Below are 15961 nucleotides of genomic sequence, written 5' to 3'. Positions count from 1 at the left end.
TGAGAATTCAACGCCGAACCACGCCGAATATGGGCCGTTTCTAGCCGATATCGAGCCATTTTTTTATTTATCTGGGCCGAAAAGCGGCCGCGGCTGATATCGCCGCCTGGGGGCGATGGATGGATGCCCAACCGCCCCTAGCGCCGATTCTACCGTCGACTCGTCTCCAGACGGCGATTTTTATACCTGCTGAGGGGCCAACGGCTGGAGATGCTCTTACTCCGAAGACTGGAGACAGAGATGGATCAGGGTCAGAAAGTCTGACTCGCAACAACCCCCTGTTGATTGCCACTGACAACCATGTGTTTTGTTGTTTTGCTGGCGCCATATCTTCCGCAATCGAATATTTAAAGTGCAAGGAGACAGGCAGGGCCCAATATCTGCACTTGATTTGCTCACTGATCGATCAGTACAGTAGCCAATAAGAATCCCTTCTCTGTGCCAACGTGCCATTATTGGCAACAAGTCGTCGATCGAGAAGAGAAACAAAACAAAAGGAGAACTATTCGAGAGAGACCGGAGCCAGGGTAGGTACACCGCGGCCAGAAGCTTCCCTTGTCTGACGATGGATCATGCTATGCGCTAGCAAACGTTAGTAGCAGATGTCTCTTCAGCGAGTACAGAAGTACAGATAAACCGGCGGCTGTTAGACTGTATATATGTAGTCTTATATAGGCCTTGTATTGTACCTCTTGGTACATCTATATAATGAGATAGCCATACTTCGTTTTAGGGTGTCGAGCCAGTTTCCCAAACCCTATGTTCTACATGTATTAGATTAGGTTACTATGTCTTCCGCTGGACCACCTCCCATCGCCGCCGCGTCGATCTCGACCGCCGCCGCCGCGCCAGCCCTCGCCCTGATGTCGCCCTTCATGGCCTCCCGCCCCCTCGCGACGACGTACGGTGCCGTGCCGTCGCCGCCCACTTCCCCAGAGGCTTTGGGGTCTCCAGACGCTCCAATCGCCCCGACCGAGCCCGTGGCGCTGCCGGCCCCTGCCGGCCCTCCTCCGCCGAGTCCGCACCCGTGGTGCGGTGCTCCCGCGCCATCCTATGATGCGCCCCCGCCGCCGTCATCCTTCTGGCCGGGGTCGGCCTATGCTGCGCCGCCGCCGCAACCCTACACGGCGGTGCCGCATCCGCCGCCATCGCACCACTACTACCAGGCGCCGCCGCCGTCCTATGGGGGCGTGGCCTCCTCGCCGTACGGTGCCCCTGCAGCGCCCGACCAAGGTGCTTCGGCTGCTGCGGGTGCTGGCCCCTACGTCGTGCCGGGCACCTACGGTCCTCTTGCAGCGCCCGGGCACGGTGCTTTGGCTGCCGCCTCTGCCGGGTCCTACTCCTCCCCTAGCGCCTATGCGATGGTCCCTCGTCCAGAGATGGCCCTGTCCATGGATCCCTATGCCCCACTGGCGCAGGCGTACACTGCTCAAACCGCGGCGCTGCAGCCGTTTTATTTCTCGCACCTGCTGCCGGTGAAGCTCGCGCCAGACAACTACCTGTCATGGCGTGCTCAGGTCTTGCCTCTACTCCGCAGCCGCTACTTGGAGGGCTACGTCGACGGATCCATCCCGTGTCCACCCTCTCATCATCCGGCATATCACACGTGGGTGGCGCAGGATCAGGCTATTCTCTCCGCTATCCAGTCTTCGCTCACGCCGAGTGTTTCGTCGATGGTCATCTTCGCCGCTACGTCCAGGGAGGCGTGGGCGGCCCTCCACACTAGTTTCGCCTCTCAGTCTCAGGCGCGTGCGCACTCTATACGCACCGAGCTGGGTGAGACCAAGCTTGGCGATCTCAGCATCACGGAGTACTTCAACAAGATGACGAGCCTCGCAGACACCTTGCCCTCTGTTGGTCAGCCGCTTCAGGACGAGGACTTCACCACTTTTGTGCTTAACGGGCTTGATGATGATTATGAAAATCTCATTGAGAACGTCCATGGTCGAGAGGATACGCTCCCGCGTCGTGAGCTCTATGCGCGCCTCCTTGGGCGTGAGCAGCGCATCAAGGCGCGCCGTGTTTCCCCCAGCTTCGCCTCCGCCAATGCCGCCACACGCGGCAAACCTCAGAAGCCGGCCGCATCAGGTGGCAAACCACCGGCTTCCTCGTCGCAGGCCTCGCGGGGCAACGCGCCGACCATCACTGGAGGGAGTCGCCCAGTTGCTTGTTGTTCTAGTTGCGGTGCTCCTCAGGCTTGTCAGCTTTGTGGCATCGATCGTCACCTCGCCTCTCGCTGCCATAGACGCTACAAGCAAGACTTCCTTGGCCTTGGTAACAATGGAAAAGGGAATGATAAGCAGGCTGCAGCTGCTGTGACGGGGCACGAGCACGGGCGCACCCAGTCCTACTCTCTTGATCCAACGTGGTATATGGATACATGAGCGACGAATCATCTCACCAGCAAGATGGGTAGGCTCTCCACTCAGAAACCATATCGTGGACATGATCAGGTGCACACCGCCAACGGACCAGGTATGCGCATCTCCCATGTTGGTCAGGCATCACTTCTTGCACACAATTTTCGCAAACTGCATCTTTCCAATGTCCTTCGAGTTCCCTCTGCTACGCGTAGTTTGTTGTCTATTCCTCAACTTACTCGTGATAACAATGTCCTTGCTGAGTTTCACCCTTTTCGTTTCTTTATCAAGGATCGGGACACGAGGGCCGTTCTGCTTAGTGGTCGTCTTCGCCATGGCTTATATGCACTTGACACACCACCTGCATCTCCTAAGCCGTCTTCTCCTCAGGTGTTCAGTGGTGTTCGTGTGTCGCCTATGCACTGGCATGCGCGCCTTGGTCACCCTGCTGCTCCTATAGTTAGTCATGTGCTGCATCGCCATGAACTACCAGTTGTATCCAATAAAAGTGCTGAAACTATCTGTGATGCCTGTCAGCAGGGCAAGAGTCACCAACTACCTTTTTCAGAGTCTAGTCGTGTTGTGAAACATCCTCTTGAGCTTGTGTTTTCTGATGTATGGGGTCATGCCCAAACGTCTGTTAGTGGTCACAACTATTATGTCAGTTTCATTGATGCTTACAGTCGGTTTACTTGGCTATATCTTATCAAGCGTAAATCTGATGTGTTTGATGTTTTTATTCAGTTCCAAGCACATGTTGAGCGTCTCCTTAAGCACAAAATTATTCATGTTCAATCCGACTGGGGGAGGGTGAATATCACAACCTCAACTCGTTTTTCAACAAGCTTGGGATCTCGCATCGCGTATCTTGTCCTCATACACATCAGCAAAACGGCACCGCTGAACGCAAGCATCGTCATCTTGTAGAGACTGGACTTACTTTACTAGCTCATGCCTCCGCCCCGTTTCGATTCTGGAGTGATGCTTTTTCCACCGCCAGTTTCTTGATAAATAGGCTTCCCTCACGACTACTGAAAATGAAAACCCCTCTTGAACTCTTACTCAATGATATCCCAGACTACACGTTTCTCAAAGTGTTTGGGTGCGCGTGTTGGCCGCACTTGCGGCCGTACAACAAGCGTAAGTTAGAGTTTCGGTCTAAGAAGTGTGTCTTTCTTGGGTATAGTTCTCTCCATAAAGGGTACAAGTGTCTTCATGTTCCCACCAATCGTGTCTACATTTCTCGTGACGTTGTGTTTGATGAGAATGTGTTCCCGTTTCGTGCTCTTCCGAACCACTCTACCATTAGTTTACCACCTGTGCACTCCGCTACACCTTCGCCTGATCAATTTGTGGATGTTGCAAATGCTCCTGTGTTGCTTCCTAACCATGCTGCAGGTATTGGACGTGGTGCCCGTCTTGAACTCCTGGATGACGAGGCTATGAACAACACTCACGATGGTCATGATGATTCGGTGCATGGCCCATGCATGGCGGGTCGTGCCCGCCAGCCCGATGCATCCACAGCCAACCCGCGGGCGTCGGCAGCGCCCGCCTCGCCCGCACCGCCGCCAGGCTCTCCCGCCCCGTCGCCCGGCTCGCCTGGCTTGCCCGCCACGCCACAGGCATCGCACTTGCCTGGCCCAGCGGCAGGTGGCCCAGCAACCGCTGGCCCAGCGGCCACGGCAGCTACATTGGCCAGCCCCGCCTCGGCCACCTCGGATCCTCGCGAGCCGGCCTTGTCGTCGGCTGGGCTCGGCAGCCCCGTCTCGGCCACGTCGTCCGGCGCTGGGTCTGATGACTCTGGCTCCTCCAGCCCCGGATCGGTCTCACCTTCGTCTCCTGTGGCAAGCCCCGTGTTGCCGGCGCCGCCTGCTGTGGTCTCTCATCAACCACACACACACACAGCCGGTCTGGTGTTTTTTGCCCCAAGGAACGCACAGACGGGACTGTGGCGTGGCTTGCCGCATGTGTTGCTCATGCTGCTACGGATCCGACGGCTGAGCCGCGTCATTTTCAGGCCGCATTGGGTATCCCTCATTGGCGTGCTGCGATGGAGCAGGAATTTTAGGCTTTGCTGAAAAATGGCACTTGGCAAATTGTTCCTCCGGTTTCTAGTCTCAACATCATTGACTCCAAGTGGGTGTTTAAAGTAAAACGACATGCAGATGGTTCGATTGAGCGCTATAAGGCACAGCTGGTTGCCAAGGGTTTCAAGCAGAGGTATGGTCTTGATTATGAAGACACGCTCAGTCCAGTTATCAAGCCTACTACTATTCGTATACTGCTGTCTCTTGCTGTTACTCGTGGTTGGTCTCTTCGTCAGCTTGGCGTACAAAATGCCTTCCTCCATGGAGTTCTTGAGGAAGAGGTTTATATCCGTCAACCACCAGGCTTTGTTGATCCTACACATCCGCATCATCTCTGTCGTCTGGTCAAGGCGTTGTATGGACTTAAACAAGCGCCTCGTGCGTGGCATGCACGCCTTGGTTCTGTTCTCTGGGCTCTTGGGTCTATTCCCTCCACTGCTGACACATCACCGTTCCTCCTTCAGCGTCCTGAGGTGACGATGTATCTATTGGTTTATGTTGATGATATCATCCTTGTCAGTTCTTCTGATGCTGCTGCTGATCGCCTTGTGTCCGCATTGAGTGAGGAGTTTGCTGTCAAGGACTTGGGTGCTCTTCATTACTTCCTTGGTTTGGAGGTATCACGGTCCTCTACTGGGTTGACTCTGACTCAGAAAAAGTATTCTATGGATTTGTTGCGCCGTGCTGGGATGCTCAAATGCAAACATGCTATCACTCCGATGTCTGTGACTGATCGGTTGTCTGCCCTTGATGGAGATCTTCTTTCTGCTGATGACGCCACTGAGTATCGCAGTCTTGTTGGTGGTCAGCAATATCTCACTATCACCAGGCCTGATGTCTCTTATGCAGTCAACCGTGTGTGCTAGTACCTTCATGCACCTCGTACCACTCATCTCTCGGCAGTTAAGCGCATCTTGCGATATGTCTCTTCCACTGCTTCGTATGGTCTGCTTCTTCAGTCTGCATCGTCTTGTGAACTTTCGGCTTTCTCTGATGCGGATTGGGCTGGAAGTCCTGATGATCGGCGATCCAGGGGGGGGGGGGGGGATATGCAGTGTTCTTTGGTCCTAACTTGATCGCCTGGAATGCTTGCAAGCAGGCCACCGTGTCTCGTAGCAGTACTGAAGCTGAGTATAAAGCAGTTGCTGATGCTACCGCTGAGATCATATGGGTACAGTCCTTATTGCGGGAGTTGAGAATCTCTCTAGGTCATCCTCCAGTTCTGTGGTGTGATAACATTGGTGCTACATACCTTTCATCTAATCCGGTGTTTCATGCTAGGACAAAACACATTGAGGTTGACTATCATTTTGTTCGGGAACGTGTTGCACAAAGACTACTTTGTATCAAGTTCATCTCCTCAAAAGATCAACTTGCTGACATTTTCACGAAGCCTCTTCCACAACCACAGTTTGTAGGCTGTAGGTGCAATCTTAACTTGCTTTGTACTTCAGGCTATAGTTAAGATTGAGGGAGGGTGTTAGACTGTATATACGTAGTCTTGTATAGGCCTTGTATTGTACCTCTTGGTACATCTATATAATGAGATAGCCACACCCTGTTTTAGGGTGTCAAGCTAGTTTCCCAAACCCTATGTTCTACAGCGGCCACCCAACGGCTGCGTTGCAGATCGAGGAGAATAGCTTGCACGTTTGTTGCTTCGGCGAGGAAAATTAGCAAGTTGGGTTGAAATGACAACACACCTCGCAGTCGCCCAAGCCCAACCATGCGGTGTGCACGCCCGGAACTTGATATGATTGACGACTAGAGGTGTGCACGAATATTATGGACGCGCCGTTTCCCCAAGCGCAATACTCCATCGAGATACACCTTCCCATTGTCTCTGTTCGTCGGTCCCATTTCCTTAGCAGCCGGCAGTGGCCTTGACTCTGACCTTGCTCCCATCTCCATTTTCATCACAAGCTAGCTCATCCCGACGCAAGTAATACGCTATATGTTTAATAAACTCTCTGCCTTGCCTCGTGTGTCCATTTGCATATGCATGCAATGACGACATGCATAACTTAATTAGATCCATGCCTGCGTCCGTGATGCCCTATATAAAGGACTGCATATGCCTCACTACCCACTCATCCATCACAGCTTAGCAGCAATCACCAGTGCCTTAGACACTCTCGATCAGCAAACTCTAGCTCATCAGCCCTAGCTAAGCTCGTTGCATTTGTTGCCTAGCAAGCAATGGAGTACGCAAAAACCATAGCTGGCCTGTTCGCCATGTTGCTCCTTGGTCCGGCTCTGGCCACCGACTCTGACCCTCTCCAGGACTTTTGTGTCGCTGACCTGGGCGGCAAGGCGGTCTCGGTGAACGGGCACCCATGCAAGCCCATGTCGGAGGCCGGCGACGACTTCCTCTTCTCGTCCAAGCTGGCCAAGGCCGGCAACACGTCCACCCCAAACGGCTCGGCCTGACGGAGCTTGACGTGGCTGAGTGGCCCGGTACCAACACGCTGGGCGTGTCGATGAACCGTGTGGACTTCGCGCCGGGGGGCACCAACCCGCCGCACATCCACCCCCGTGCCACCGAGATCGGCATCGTGATGAAAGGTGAGCTCCTCGTTGGAATCCTTGGCAGCCTTGACTCGGGGAACAAGCTCTACTCCAGGGTGGTGCGCGCTGGGGAGACGTTCCTCATCCCGCGCGGCCTCATGCACTTCCAGTTCAACGTCGGTAAGACCGAGGCTACCATGGTCGTCTCCTTCAACAGCCAAAACCCCAGCATCGTCTTTGTGCCGCTCACGCTTTTCGGCTCCAACCCGCCCATCCCAACGCCGGTGCTCACCAGGGCGCTCCGGGTGGAGGCCGGGGTTGTGGAACTTCTCAAGTCCAAGTTCTCCGCTGGGTTTTAATTCCTGGGAGCCTTCCCTGAAATGATTAAAATATAATTCAATGTATATGTTTGCTAGCAAAATTTAATAATTCTCAGCAGAAGACGTGCATTCAAGCTTCTGGTTAATCTCACATGCAGTTCTAATAATATTGAATAAGTTAGCCTCATGGTTTAGCCTTCAGATCCAGTATGGGGAATTGTATGTACTACTCTTTATTGTCGTCTTTGTTCTTTTCATTGAATGGAATATATGATTAGCGTTTTCGTATATTTTTCCCATTACCTTCATAAGTCAAACATGTTCTAAAGTTTACGTCATGATGGCATGGTGAGCAATCTCGAAATCATTCAGAAAAGATGCTCTCAAAATTACGTGAATACATTGTGAGAATGCAAAATGTTCCATGTATTGTAGCAATCTCAAGAATGTGCAAAAAACATGAGTGGTTTTTCTACCATGCACAAAATATCCTGTACATGGATCCACCGTCCGTTGTTGCTTTAAGATTTATGCGAATTTTTTGTTGTACTAAAAAATTATCTTGTTTCATTCATTTTTTTCCTTGTTGCGAAGTGTATCATCATATTTCGGTCAAGTGGCTCGCCACTTAGTTATATGGTGGACCTCCATGCTCAACCACAAAGGGGGGATTGTGCTGTTCAAGGCGGTTCTCTCGGCCATGACTATTTATGACATGCTTTCTCTATATGGATCTACTGCAATGTGCAATGGGTCTTCTAGTGTCAACAAAATCATTAGAGCGTTACTTTTGCGTGGATCTGAAGAAGCCAAGGGCAGCCATCCCCGTGGTCTGGGAGCAAGTGTGTCGACTGACCGAGTTTGGCGGGGTCAGTATACACAATCTCCAGTTGCTTAATCGTGCTCTTCGTCCCTGATGGCTCTGGATGGAGGGAGTGGGTTCGATCAGATCTTGATCCGAGGTGAATGTAACTACTTCAGTGCGAACTCGTGACATTCATGGAACTTTGTCCGTGTAGGCAATTGTGGAATATCTCAGCCAGTGGGCCGCAATTCAGAACATGTCGACATTTACTTCAGAGGTGGATAAATTCTCATGCCATCTCACTGTGGATGGATGATAGTTGCTGAGTTTAGCATACATGGGCTTTGTTTTTGGTTCTCTAATCACTATAGGCAGACAATGCAAATTCCCTGTGCAAGAACATCGCTCCATCCAAGGAGAAATGCTTTTGTTGGTTGGTCATGCATGACAGATTTTGCCCTGCAGACGGGCTGGCAAAGAGAGTCTACTCTTTGCGGCCAAGCCATGAGACTAGAGCTCAGTTGCTCATTGTTGTCCTTTTTCTCACGAGGTTTGGTTTAGGCTTCTGGGTTTTAGGGCCATCGGGTCTTTGATCTCTTCTCCTCTTGACTTGGTCTGTGCATGGTGGTCCTCTGTTTTTGACATAGCAAGTAAATTGTGGCAGTTTCTATTGCGGGCATGAGGAAAATCTGACCTGAAAGGAGCTCTAGAGTCTTTGATAGCATTACCTCCTTTGCTTCTAGAGTTGCCGATCTGGACATTGAGGAGATGAAGGGCCTGTTCGGGAACACTCCGGCTCCCAACTCCGTGGAGCTGAAGTGGCGGAGCGGAGCGGAGCGCAGTTCATTTTGGTGAAGCTGCCATTCTGCCGCTTCGCATTCCAGCGCCGAGCGGAGCGGAGTAGCTGGAGCGGTCCGTTGCGCACGAAATTATGGGAAATGCCTAGACTCAAGGCAGGTAGGGGAGGAGCAGTTTTTGGTGGTCGGTATTCGAGTTCATTCAATTCCTATTCTTGTAAATCATGCTGCTTTCAAATATTAATGAAAATGAAGGGCATTTTAGGTTGCCGTTCATAAAAAAACAATTTTTAACAAGGTGTACTATTTTGAAGTCGCCAAACCAACGAGTCAATCGTATGTATACATAATTAGAGCAATTCCAACATGGTCCTCAGCACAGTAAAGTAATATAAGACTTTTCCAACTACAAACTTTTTAGTTTTCCATACATATCTTAGATAACACCTACCATGCAAGGTACTTTAGAATTTAAATATGATTTTCTTCCAAATTGTAGGCATTGTTTTAATATACTAGTTGTTCAAATTTAAATTATATCCATTAAATACCCTAATAATCATTTACTGCCTAAAAATTAACAAATGAATTGTGAGAAATGCATAATTTCTGATGTTGGAAGTTAAATTTAGAAAAAGGTTTGGAGCCTTCGGTATCGATGTAGAAAAAATTGGACCTTAACCATAGCTCAAACCCTAAAATCTAAAATGTTATATCATTGGGCAGCATACGTGCTTGTCTTTTTTTTTGCGAGAAGTATATGTTGCGCTTGTCACTGGTTTTTTTTGAGGCAAACACACGCTTTTTATTAACTCTGTTGCAAAATGTTTACAGGAATGTTGACTGAATCATAGGGAAGATCGAGCCAAATATGTCTACCAGCTCCTAGAGAAGAGGCGTGCTTTGCGAGGCTATGTGCCTCAAAATTACAAGTTCTACTTTCGAAAGAGAAAAAACAACTTGTAAAAGGTATCATCCTAGACTGAATTTCCTGAATGATCGCCCCATGGAATGCACTGGATCCATTCTTGATTTCTTCCACCAGTCCCTGACAATCAGTGGCCAAATGGATATTTGAGAGATTAAGATCTGCGGCTAGGGACAGACCTTCTCGGCAAGCCAGTGCTTCCAGAGCAGTCGGATCAGTCATATTAGGCGCCACCAAGACCGATGCCCCTAAGTAATCTCCATGTTCGTTCCTGCAGAAAGCTGCTGCCGCTCCAACGCTGCCATTCCGTGAGAAAGCACCATCAACATTGATCTTTGCATGATTCAAAGAGGGAGGAATCCAGCTCCTTCTCGTGTCTCGGATTGATGGTGGCTGCACCTTCTCCTTTCTGGCATTAACCGTCTCTAGCTCGGCCATATAGGATTGCACAAATCGATGGATTTGTTCGGGGCTCTGGAAGATGTTATCATGGATTGCTTTACGCCTCGCCGTCCAGATGGCCCACAATGTGACAATCATCCTCGTAAATTCATCGTGCGACAAGAAATCATGCATGAAGAACAGCCACTGTTTCGCCCTAGGATCACTGCATAAAATCATATGTTCAGCCACATTTGCATCCGATAATGCCCACGTACATCTGGCCACTGTACAGTCCAAAAGTGAGTGGCGCCATGAATCGGCGCATCCACACAGATTACATGTGCTTGATGTCGCCATCTTCCTGTGGTGCAGGACATCTGCCGAAGGTATGGACTGGTGAGCAAAGCGCCAGACGAAAATTTTCAGTTTTGAAGGTACTGACAATTTCCATAGTTTGGTCCACGTCTTTGCTTCCCCTGAACTAGAAGACCCCGGCACTCTCTCCAGCCAATTCTCACGCCTGATCTTTGTTTCAACAAGCATCCGGTAAGCTGATCTCACACTGAAAATTCCTTTCTTCTCAAAATGCCAAGCCCAAAAATCCTCAACGTTACGTGTGCACAAAGGAATGCTCAAGATCGCCTCTGCATCCATAGGTAAGAAAACTTGGCGTACCAAATCTATATTCCATGCTGCCTCGGTATGGTTTATAAGCTCATGCACCATTTCAGGTGGGTTCGGGACCAAAGGCATGAGAGGTCTGAGCAGAGGTTCATGCGGAATCCAATTGCTAGTCTAGATAGGAGTTGAACGACCATTCCCAATCCGGCGAGAGACACCCTGCTTGAGAACCTCCCTTCCATCCAGTACAGACCGCCATATTTGTGATGGATTGGAGCCAAGTTCTGCATCAAGAAAAGTGGTTGTGGGAAAATACACCGCTTTTAAAATTCTAGCGCTGAGCGAAGATGGATCATGTAGTAAACGCCATGCTTGTCGTGCCAATAACGCCAAGTTGAAAATCTCAAGATCCCGAAAGCCAAGGCCCCCCATATATTTTGGACTTGTCATTACCTGCCATGATACCCAATGTGGCTTTCTTTTTCCTTCTTTGCTTCCCCACCAAAACCCTCGAATCAAAGAGTTTATATGCTCACATAGACCACAAGGTAGTCGGAAACATGCCATAGAATAAACAGGGATAGCCTGAGCCACTGATTTAATAAGAACCTCTTTTCCTCCCGCTGACAGAATTTTTGCAATCCATCCCTTCACCTTATTCCAAATCTTGTCCTTTAGGAATTTGAAAGTGCCATTCTTTGAGTGACCCACATCCGTCGGCATACCCAAATACCTTTCATTCAGAGATTCGTTTGGAACTTGCAATGACAGTTTCACCAATTCCCGAGTACTGTTAGGACAGCCCTTGCTAAAGAAGATAGAAGACTTATCCTTATTAACCCGCTGCCCCGATGCATCACAATATTGGTTCAATAGGTTTGATACCTCATTCGCACCCTCAGCACTAGCTTTGAAAAACAGCAGGCTGTCATCGGCAAACAGGAGGTGATTCACCGGCGGAGCCGTTGAAGCCACCTTGATCCCACTTGAATGTGATGACTGATTAGAGTTTAAAAGGCACGAAAGGCCCTCCACTTGTCACTGGTAAAGACTTATCATGATGAGTAGCCTAAAATCAGGCCGTCTAGTGGGCTAAACGTGCCAGTGGGCTGACCCGTTTCCTTGTTGTGCCGTGCCTGGGCCAGGAGTGCGGCACGAGTGACGGCCCGTGTATTAGGCGTGCCTGGGCCGTGGCGCGCCGGCCTGTCTGGCCAGGTTTCTCATTTCAATGGGCCTTTCGGATCGCACGTGGCCTTCTCCCTGTCTCTATAAAAAAGCTCTTCCATTCCTAGCCGTCAGATACAGTGTGCCGGCGCGTGGCGAGTGGCCGACGTACGCGCCGTCGCCTCCTTCCAGATCCGCGGCGAGCCGCCAATGAGGTACCGCTCTTCCCGCCGCACAGCTCTTGCTTCTCGTTTGATGTCTGATCTGTTATGTATGTGTTTCTGTGTGTGTGCCGAATCTTGCCCTAGAGTACTGATGAAATTGTTAGTCGGACCTTCTCTGATACGTTTACGGTTGACTAAAGCTGATTCTAAAGCCCTAGATGAATTTTTATCACTGTCGCGTCCTTCTTGATTGATCTAGTTTCCAATCTGAGTATAAACTTTCTCCAACGGTTCTCTACTCTGAACATTGGACTGAAAACTTAATCTGTGGGTATGTACTCTGCGAGTTGTATACAAGAACACTGATTCATCACGTATTTTTATATGAAGTAAATATGACACTCAAAATGCGACTACTGTTTTTTGTTTACTTGCAAGTGAAGATGTCTCGTTGTGCTTTAGGTGGCATCAAGCAAGGGCAATTCAGTTATTCATGGGAGTCATTAACCAGTGATGACTATCGTTTATACTTGTTGAACTGAAACATCAAATTTAGCTTTTGGTTTCTGGATTCCCATAATGTCTATTCACCAGAGTTTCTAGCACCCGGCCCAACTTGTATTTCAGAAACTTGCGCGTCCCTTCATTTCGCATTTAGCGTTGTTGCATTTCAGGATTCACGAAGTTAATACATCGTTTTCTATTTGCTGCATATGTTCATGTTTCAGTGATCCACGACCCATTTTAGATAGGACTCATTTTATCTCAGGGTCATCCTGGATTTATTTCAGTGGCCCCCGTATAGTAATCTTGTTTGGAACATAATTTGATATTAAACTTCCTTGTTTCAGGAAAACAAAAAAAAGGATGGAATTGAAATTTGATGCACCGCGGAAAAGCGAGTTACTTGCCCTGAGCAAATATAACGTTAATGGTAAGGATAAAGCAATTACAGTAAGAAATGATTATCCGAAGCCCCCTGTCCCTTGTTTTGAAATCACTTAGGATTTTGATTTGGAAAAGGTTGAGGAGGTATGATAACTATCCATCTGTGTGATATTCCTCTCGCCTTATTTTTTCTTTTCCAGTGCTGACTCCTGACATTCTCTTTTTCAGCTTATGCTAGAAAGGGATATTAAGATCGCCAAGTCCATGGCAAATGACATAATCATCCCAGACCCTGCTCCCAAGGTTTGTGTTACCTTCATTTACATAATTTGATTGATGACTCATTCCATTACATTAGTTATTTTGTTTAACCCTGTAATATTATAGGGTACTTAAGTCTATTGAAACAATATGTTTGTTGTTGTCATATATGAACCTTGGATAGGAACATCTGGATTCGCATGCCTGAACCATGCTAGCTTTAGATCCCCTTACTTTTCCTTCTCTCCTTGTTGGTGCCTCATGTTTGGTTTTATCTTCAGCGTACACCAACTTGCTTGCGTTACAAGATTTTGTTGTTTCAATTGTTGTCAGCACCTCCATAGACCAAAAGACAGTTTATTTTGTGGTGTTTTTAGTTGGATAACTGACGCCTTTCACCTTTTTCAATTGTGACGGACTCATCTAGTGGGTGGGTGATGCCTTCTTGGACATATATGCCAAATTGGAGCACATCCTTGTAAAGGATAGTGTCCGGTGCTTCCTCCGATTTTTCGAGAACTGTGAAGGCCAGGGCATGTCATCTTATCTTACCATCACCGCACAAACCTTAACCTTCATTGTCAGTTTCAATGCCCTGCGATGTGCAAAAGTCGTATTGGAGGGCATGGCACCTGAGCTCTATGGGATGCACGCCAATCCCAACTGCATAAACAAATATGGATACTTCATGCTCCATGAAGCTGCTGAAAGGTTCTCTGTTGACATGATCAAGCTGCTTTTACGCCATGGTGCATCAGCCAATGTGCGCACAGTTGGCAATGATGTCATTGAGAATCTACTCCCGCTCCATGTCGCAGTTGAGAATACTTGTCTGCATAAGTATCTAGAGGACAATCTGGAGTACAATCTTTCTCGCAGCCAGAATCATCTGGATTATGTCTACAAGCTTATTCATCTACTGTGTCTACCTGAAATGGTCTGTTTCACTTCCCTCCCAATACGAATTACTACTTTTGCAGCATGACGTAAAGAGTAACTATGGTCATACCATAGACCCCCTATAGGTTATAATGAAACTAGTGATACAAAGTACCGGGCACTCTTTCATCTCAACTTGTCAAAGAAAGTAAAGTTTTCATTTGTTAATCCTTTTTCTCTTACTTCATGTGCAGTGTATGTTCTTATAGTAAAAGATAAATTTTCATCAATAAAATATACAAAAACTGTTGCTAGTAATTACTTTGATAGGAGGAAAAACAGTGATATATAGAATGATTATTCAACATTACTTGCTTCATATGAATGCTAAATGGACTTAGGTTTTTGTTACTTGTTGTTTTACAGAAGATCTTCTCGGACACAACTAGACTGCTTGTAGAGAAAACAAATAATGTACTTCAAGAGCTCTGCAATTACATTGAGGATGGAAAAATCATCCAGTCTACTGTTCTACTACTGGCTGCTCAAGAGCTGTAACATCCCAAATTTTCAATTTGGAATGTTATACATTAGATCATCATGCATATCATATTTTATTTTGCTTTTGGTTTTGATCCTAGAAAATCCTAAGCAACTCAAGGACCCACGGAGAGAGTTGGGGATTTCGTTATTTACATATTTGAGTTTTCTCAAATTTTGTAAACAGGATCATTTGATTTTATTTATTTTATCATCAATTATTTCTATTACAAAAATATGAGAGAGGGAATAAAATGACTTTCTCAAAATATAGAAATATTGAGGATTTAATAAATAAAATCAAATAAGATTTATTTCGGAGTTTTTCGGTATTTTTAATTGAATTTAGGAAAAATACGCGTTTTTCAAAGTTGTATTTTGGGCCCAAATAAATGTTCACTTTATCGGTCTTGATTTTAGAAACCCGGGAAAACTTATTTCATGATTTTTGGAGTCCGTTTAGTATTTCTTTTTATTTTTCTTCCGAGCGTAATTATTAAAAAAACGAAACCGACTATGGGCCGTACCCGAGCGGGCCTCCGCCCGGGGGCGCCTTTAAATAGCGAGGCACCCGGCGCCCCAGCCCATAACTGCGCCCGCGCCCGAAACCCTAGCACGTCGCTGCCGCCGCCGGACCCGCCGCCGACTCGCCGGAGTTGCACGCCGCCCGAGGTTCGTCGCCGCCTCGACTTCCGTGCCGATTTTTTTTAAAATAAAATATATATATATATATATATTTTTCGTCGGTTTTATTTTCGATTTTTTTATTATTTTAATATTATTTTATTATTTTAATCATTTTCGGATTAGGTTAATTAACGATTAATCTGTTCGTCGTTTTTCTTTTTCGTCGGATTTTTCGCGGTTATTTTCTGATCGCGATTTCTGATCCGATTTTCGTTTTAGTAACTTTTCGCTCGTTTATCGGAATCAGGCGATTCAAGCGCCTGGAGTTTCGTCTCGAAACCCTCTTTCCGAATAATCAACTTAAACAAGTTTTTGCTACTGTAAAATTTGATTTAGATCCAGATTATTAGAACGAAGTTGATTTCTTTCGCCGTTTGATTTCTTTTGCTTCGTTCGATTTGATTCTTTTTGCAAACCAGGGTTCTTAAGTTGAACTTCTGGTTAGATCTTCTATTTGAGTTTTACCTGTGCATTAGATGAGTACTTATTGTATGCTTGTTTGTTTGTCTGTGATAGAGTACCCGGAGTGCGCCGCCTGTTACTTCGAATCGTTAGGTTTCGCGGA

General features: G+C 47.7%; 1 protein-coding gene and 1 pseudogene across 1 annotated transcript; both read left to right on the top strand.

Moving 5' to 3' along the window:
* The first annotated feature begins 6531 nt into the window (after positions 1-6531).
* Positions 6532-7566, top strand: LOC125553837 (annotated as a pseudogene).
* A 2889-nt stretch (positions 7567-10455) lies between these two features.
* On the top strand, positions 10456-15757 carry LOC125554747. The gene is made up of 8 exons (XM_048718188.1): positions 10456-10491; positions 10565-10578; positions 12106-12192; positions 12993-13095; positions 13258-13332; positions 13718-14227; positions 14596-14720; positions 15733-15757. Exons 1-8 carry the CDS (start codon positions 10456-10458, stop codon positions 15755-15757), a joined length of 975 nt encoding a protein of 324 aa, XP_048574145.1.
* Positions 15758-15961: the final 204 nt, after the last annotated feature.

The sequence above is a fragment of the Triticum urartu genome, chromosome 4 (genome assembly GCF_003073215.2).
Source record: "Triticum urartu cultivar G1812 chromosome 4, Tu2.1, whole genome shotgun sequence".
NCBI lineage: Eukaryota > Viridiplantae > Streptophyta > Magnoliopsida > Poales > Poaceae > Triticum > Triticum urartu.
The sequence above is the reverse complement of the archived record's forward strand: the minus strand, read 5'-3'. Positions and strand labels throughout refer to the sequence as shown.

Excerpts from the sequence above, each read along its gene's own strand:
- LOC125554747 (XM_048718188.1), top strand. The coding sequence starts at position 10,456 with ATGCCCACGTACATCTGGCCACTGTACAGTCCAAAA. Across the intron at positions 14,228-14,595 it reads TACTGTGTCTACCTGAAATG|AAGATCTTCTCGGACACAAC; the intron begins GTCTGTTTCACT and ends GTTGTTTTACAG. Across the intron at positions 14,721-15,732 it reads CTACTACTGGCTGCTCAAGA|ATCCAGATTATTAGAACGAA; the intron begins GCTGTAACATCC and ends AATTTGATTTAG.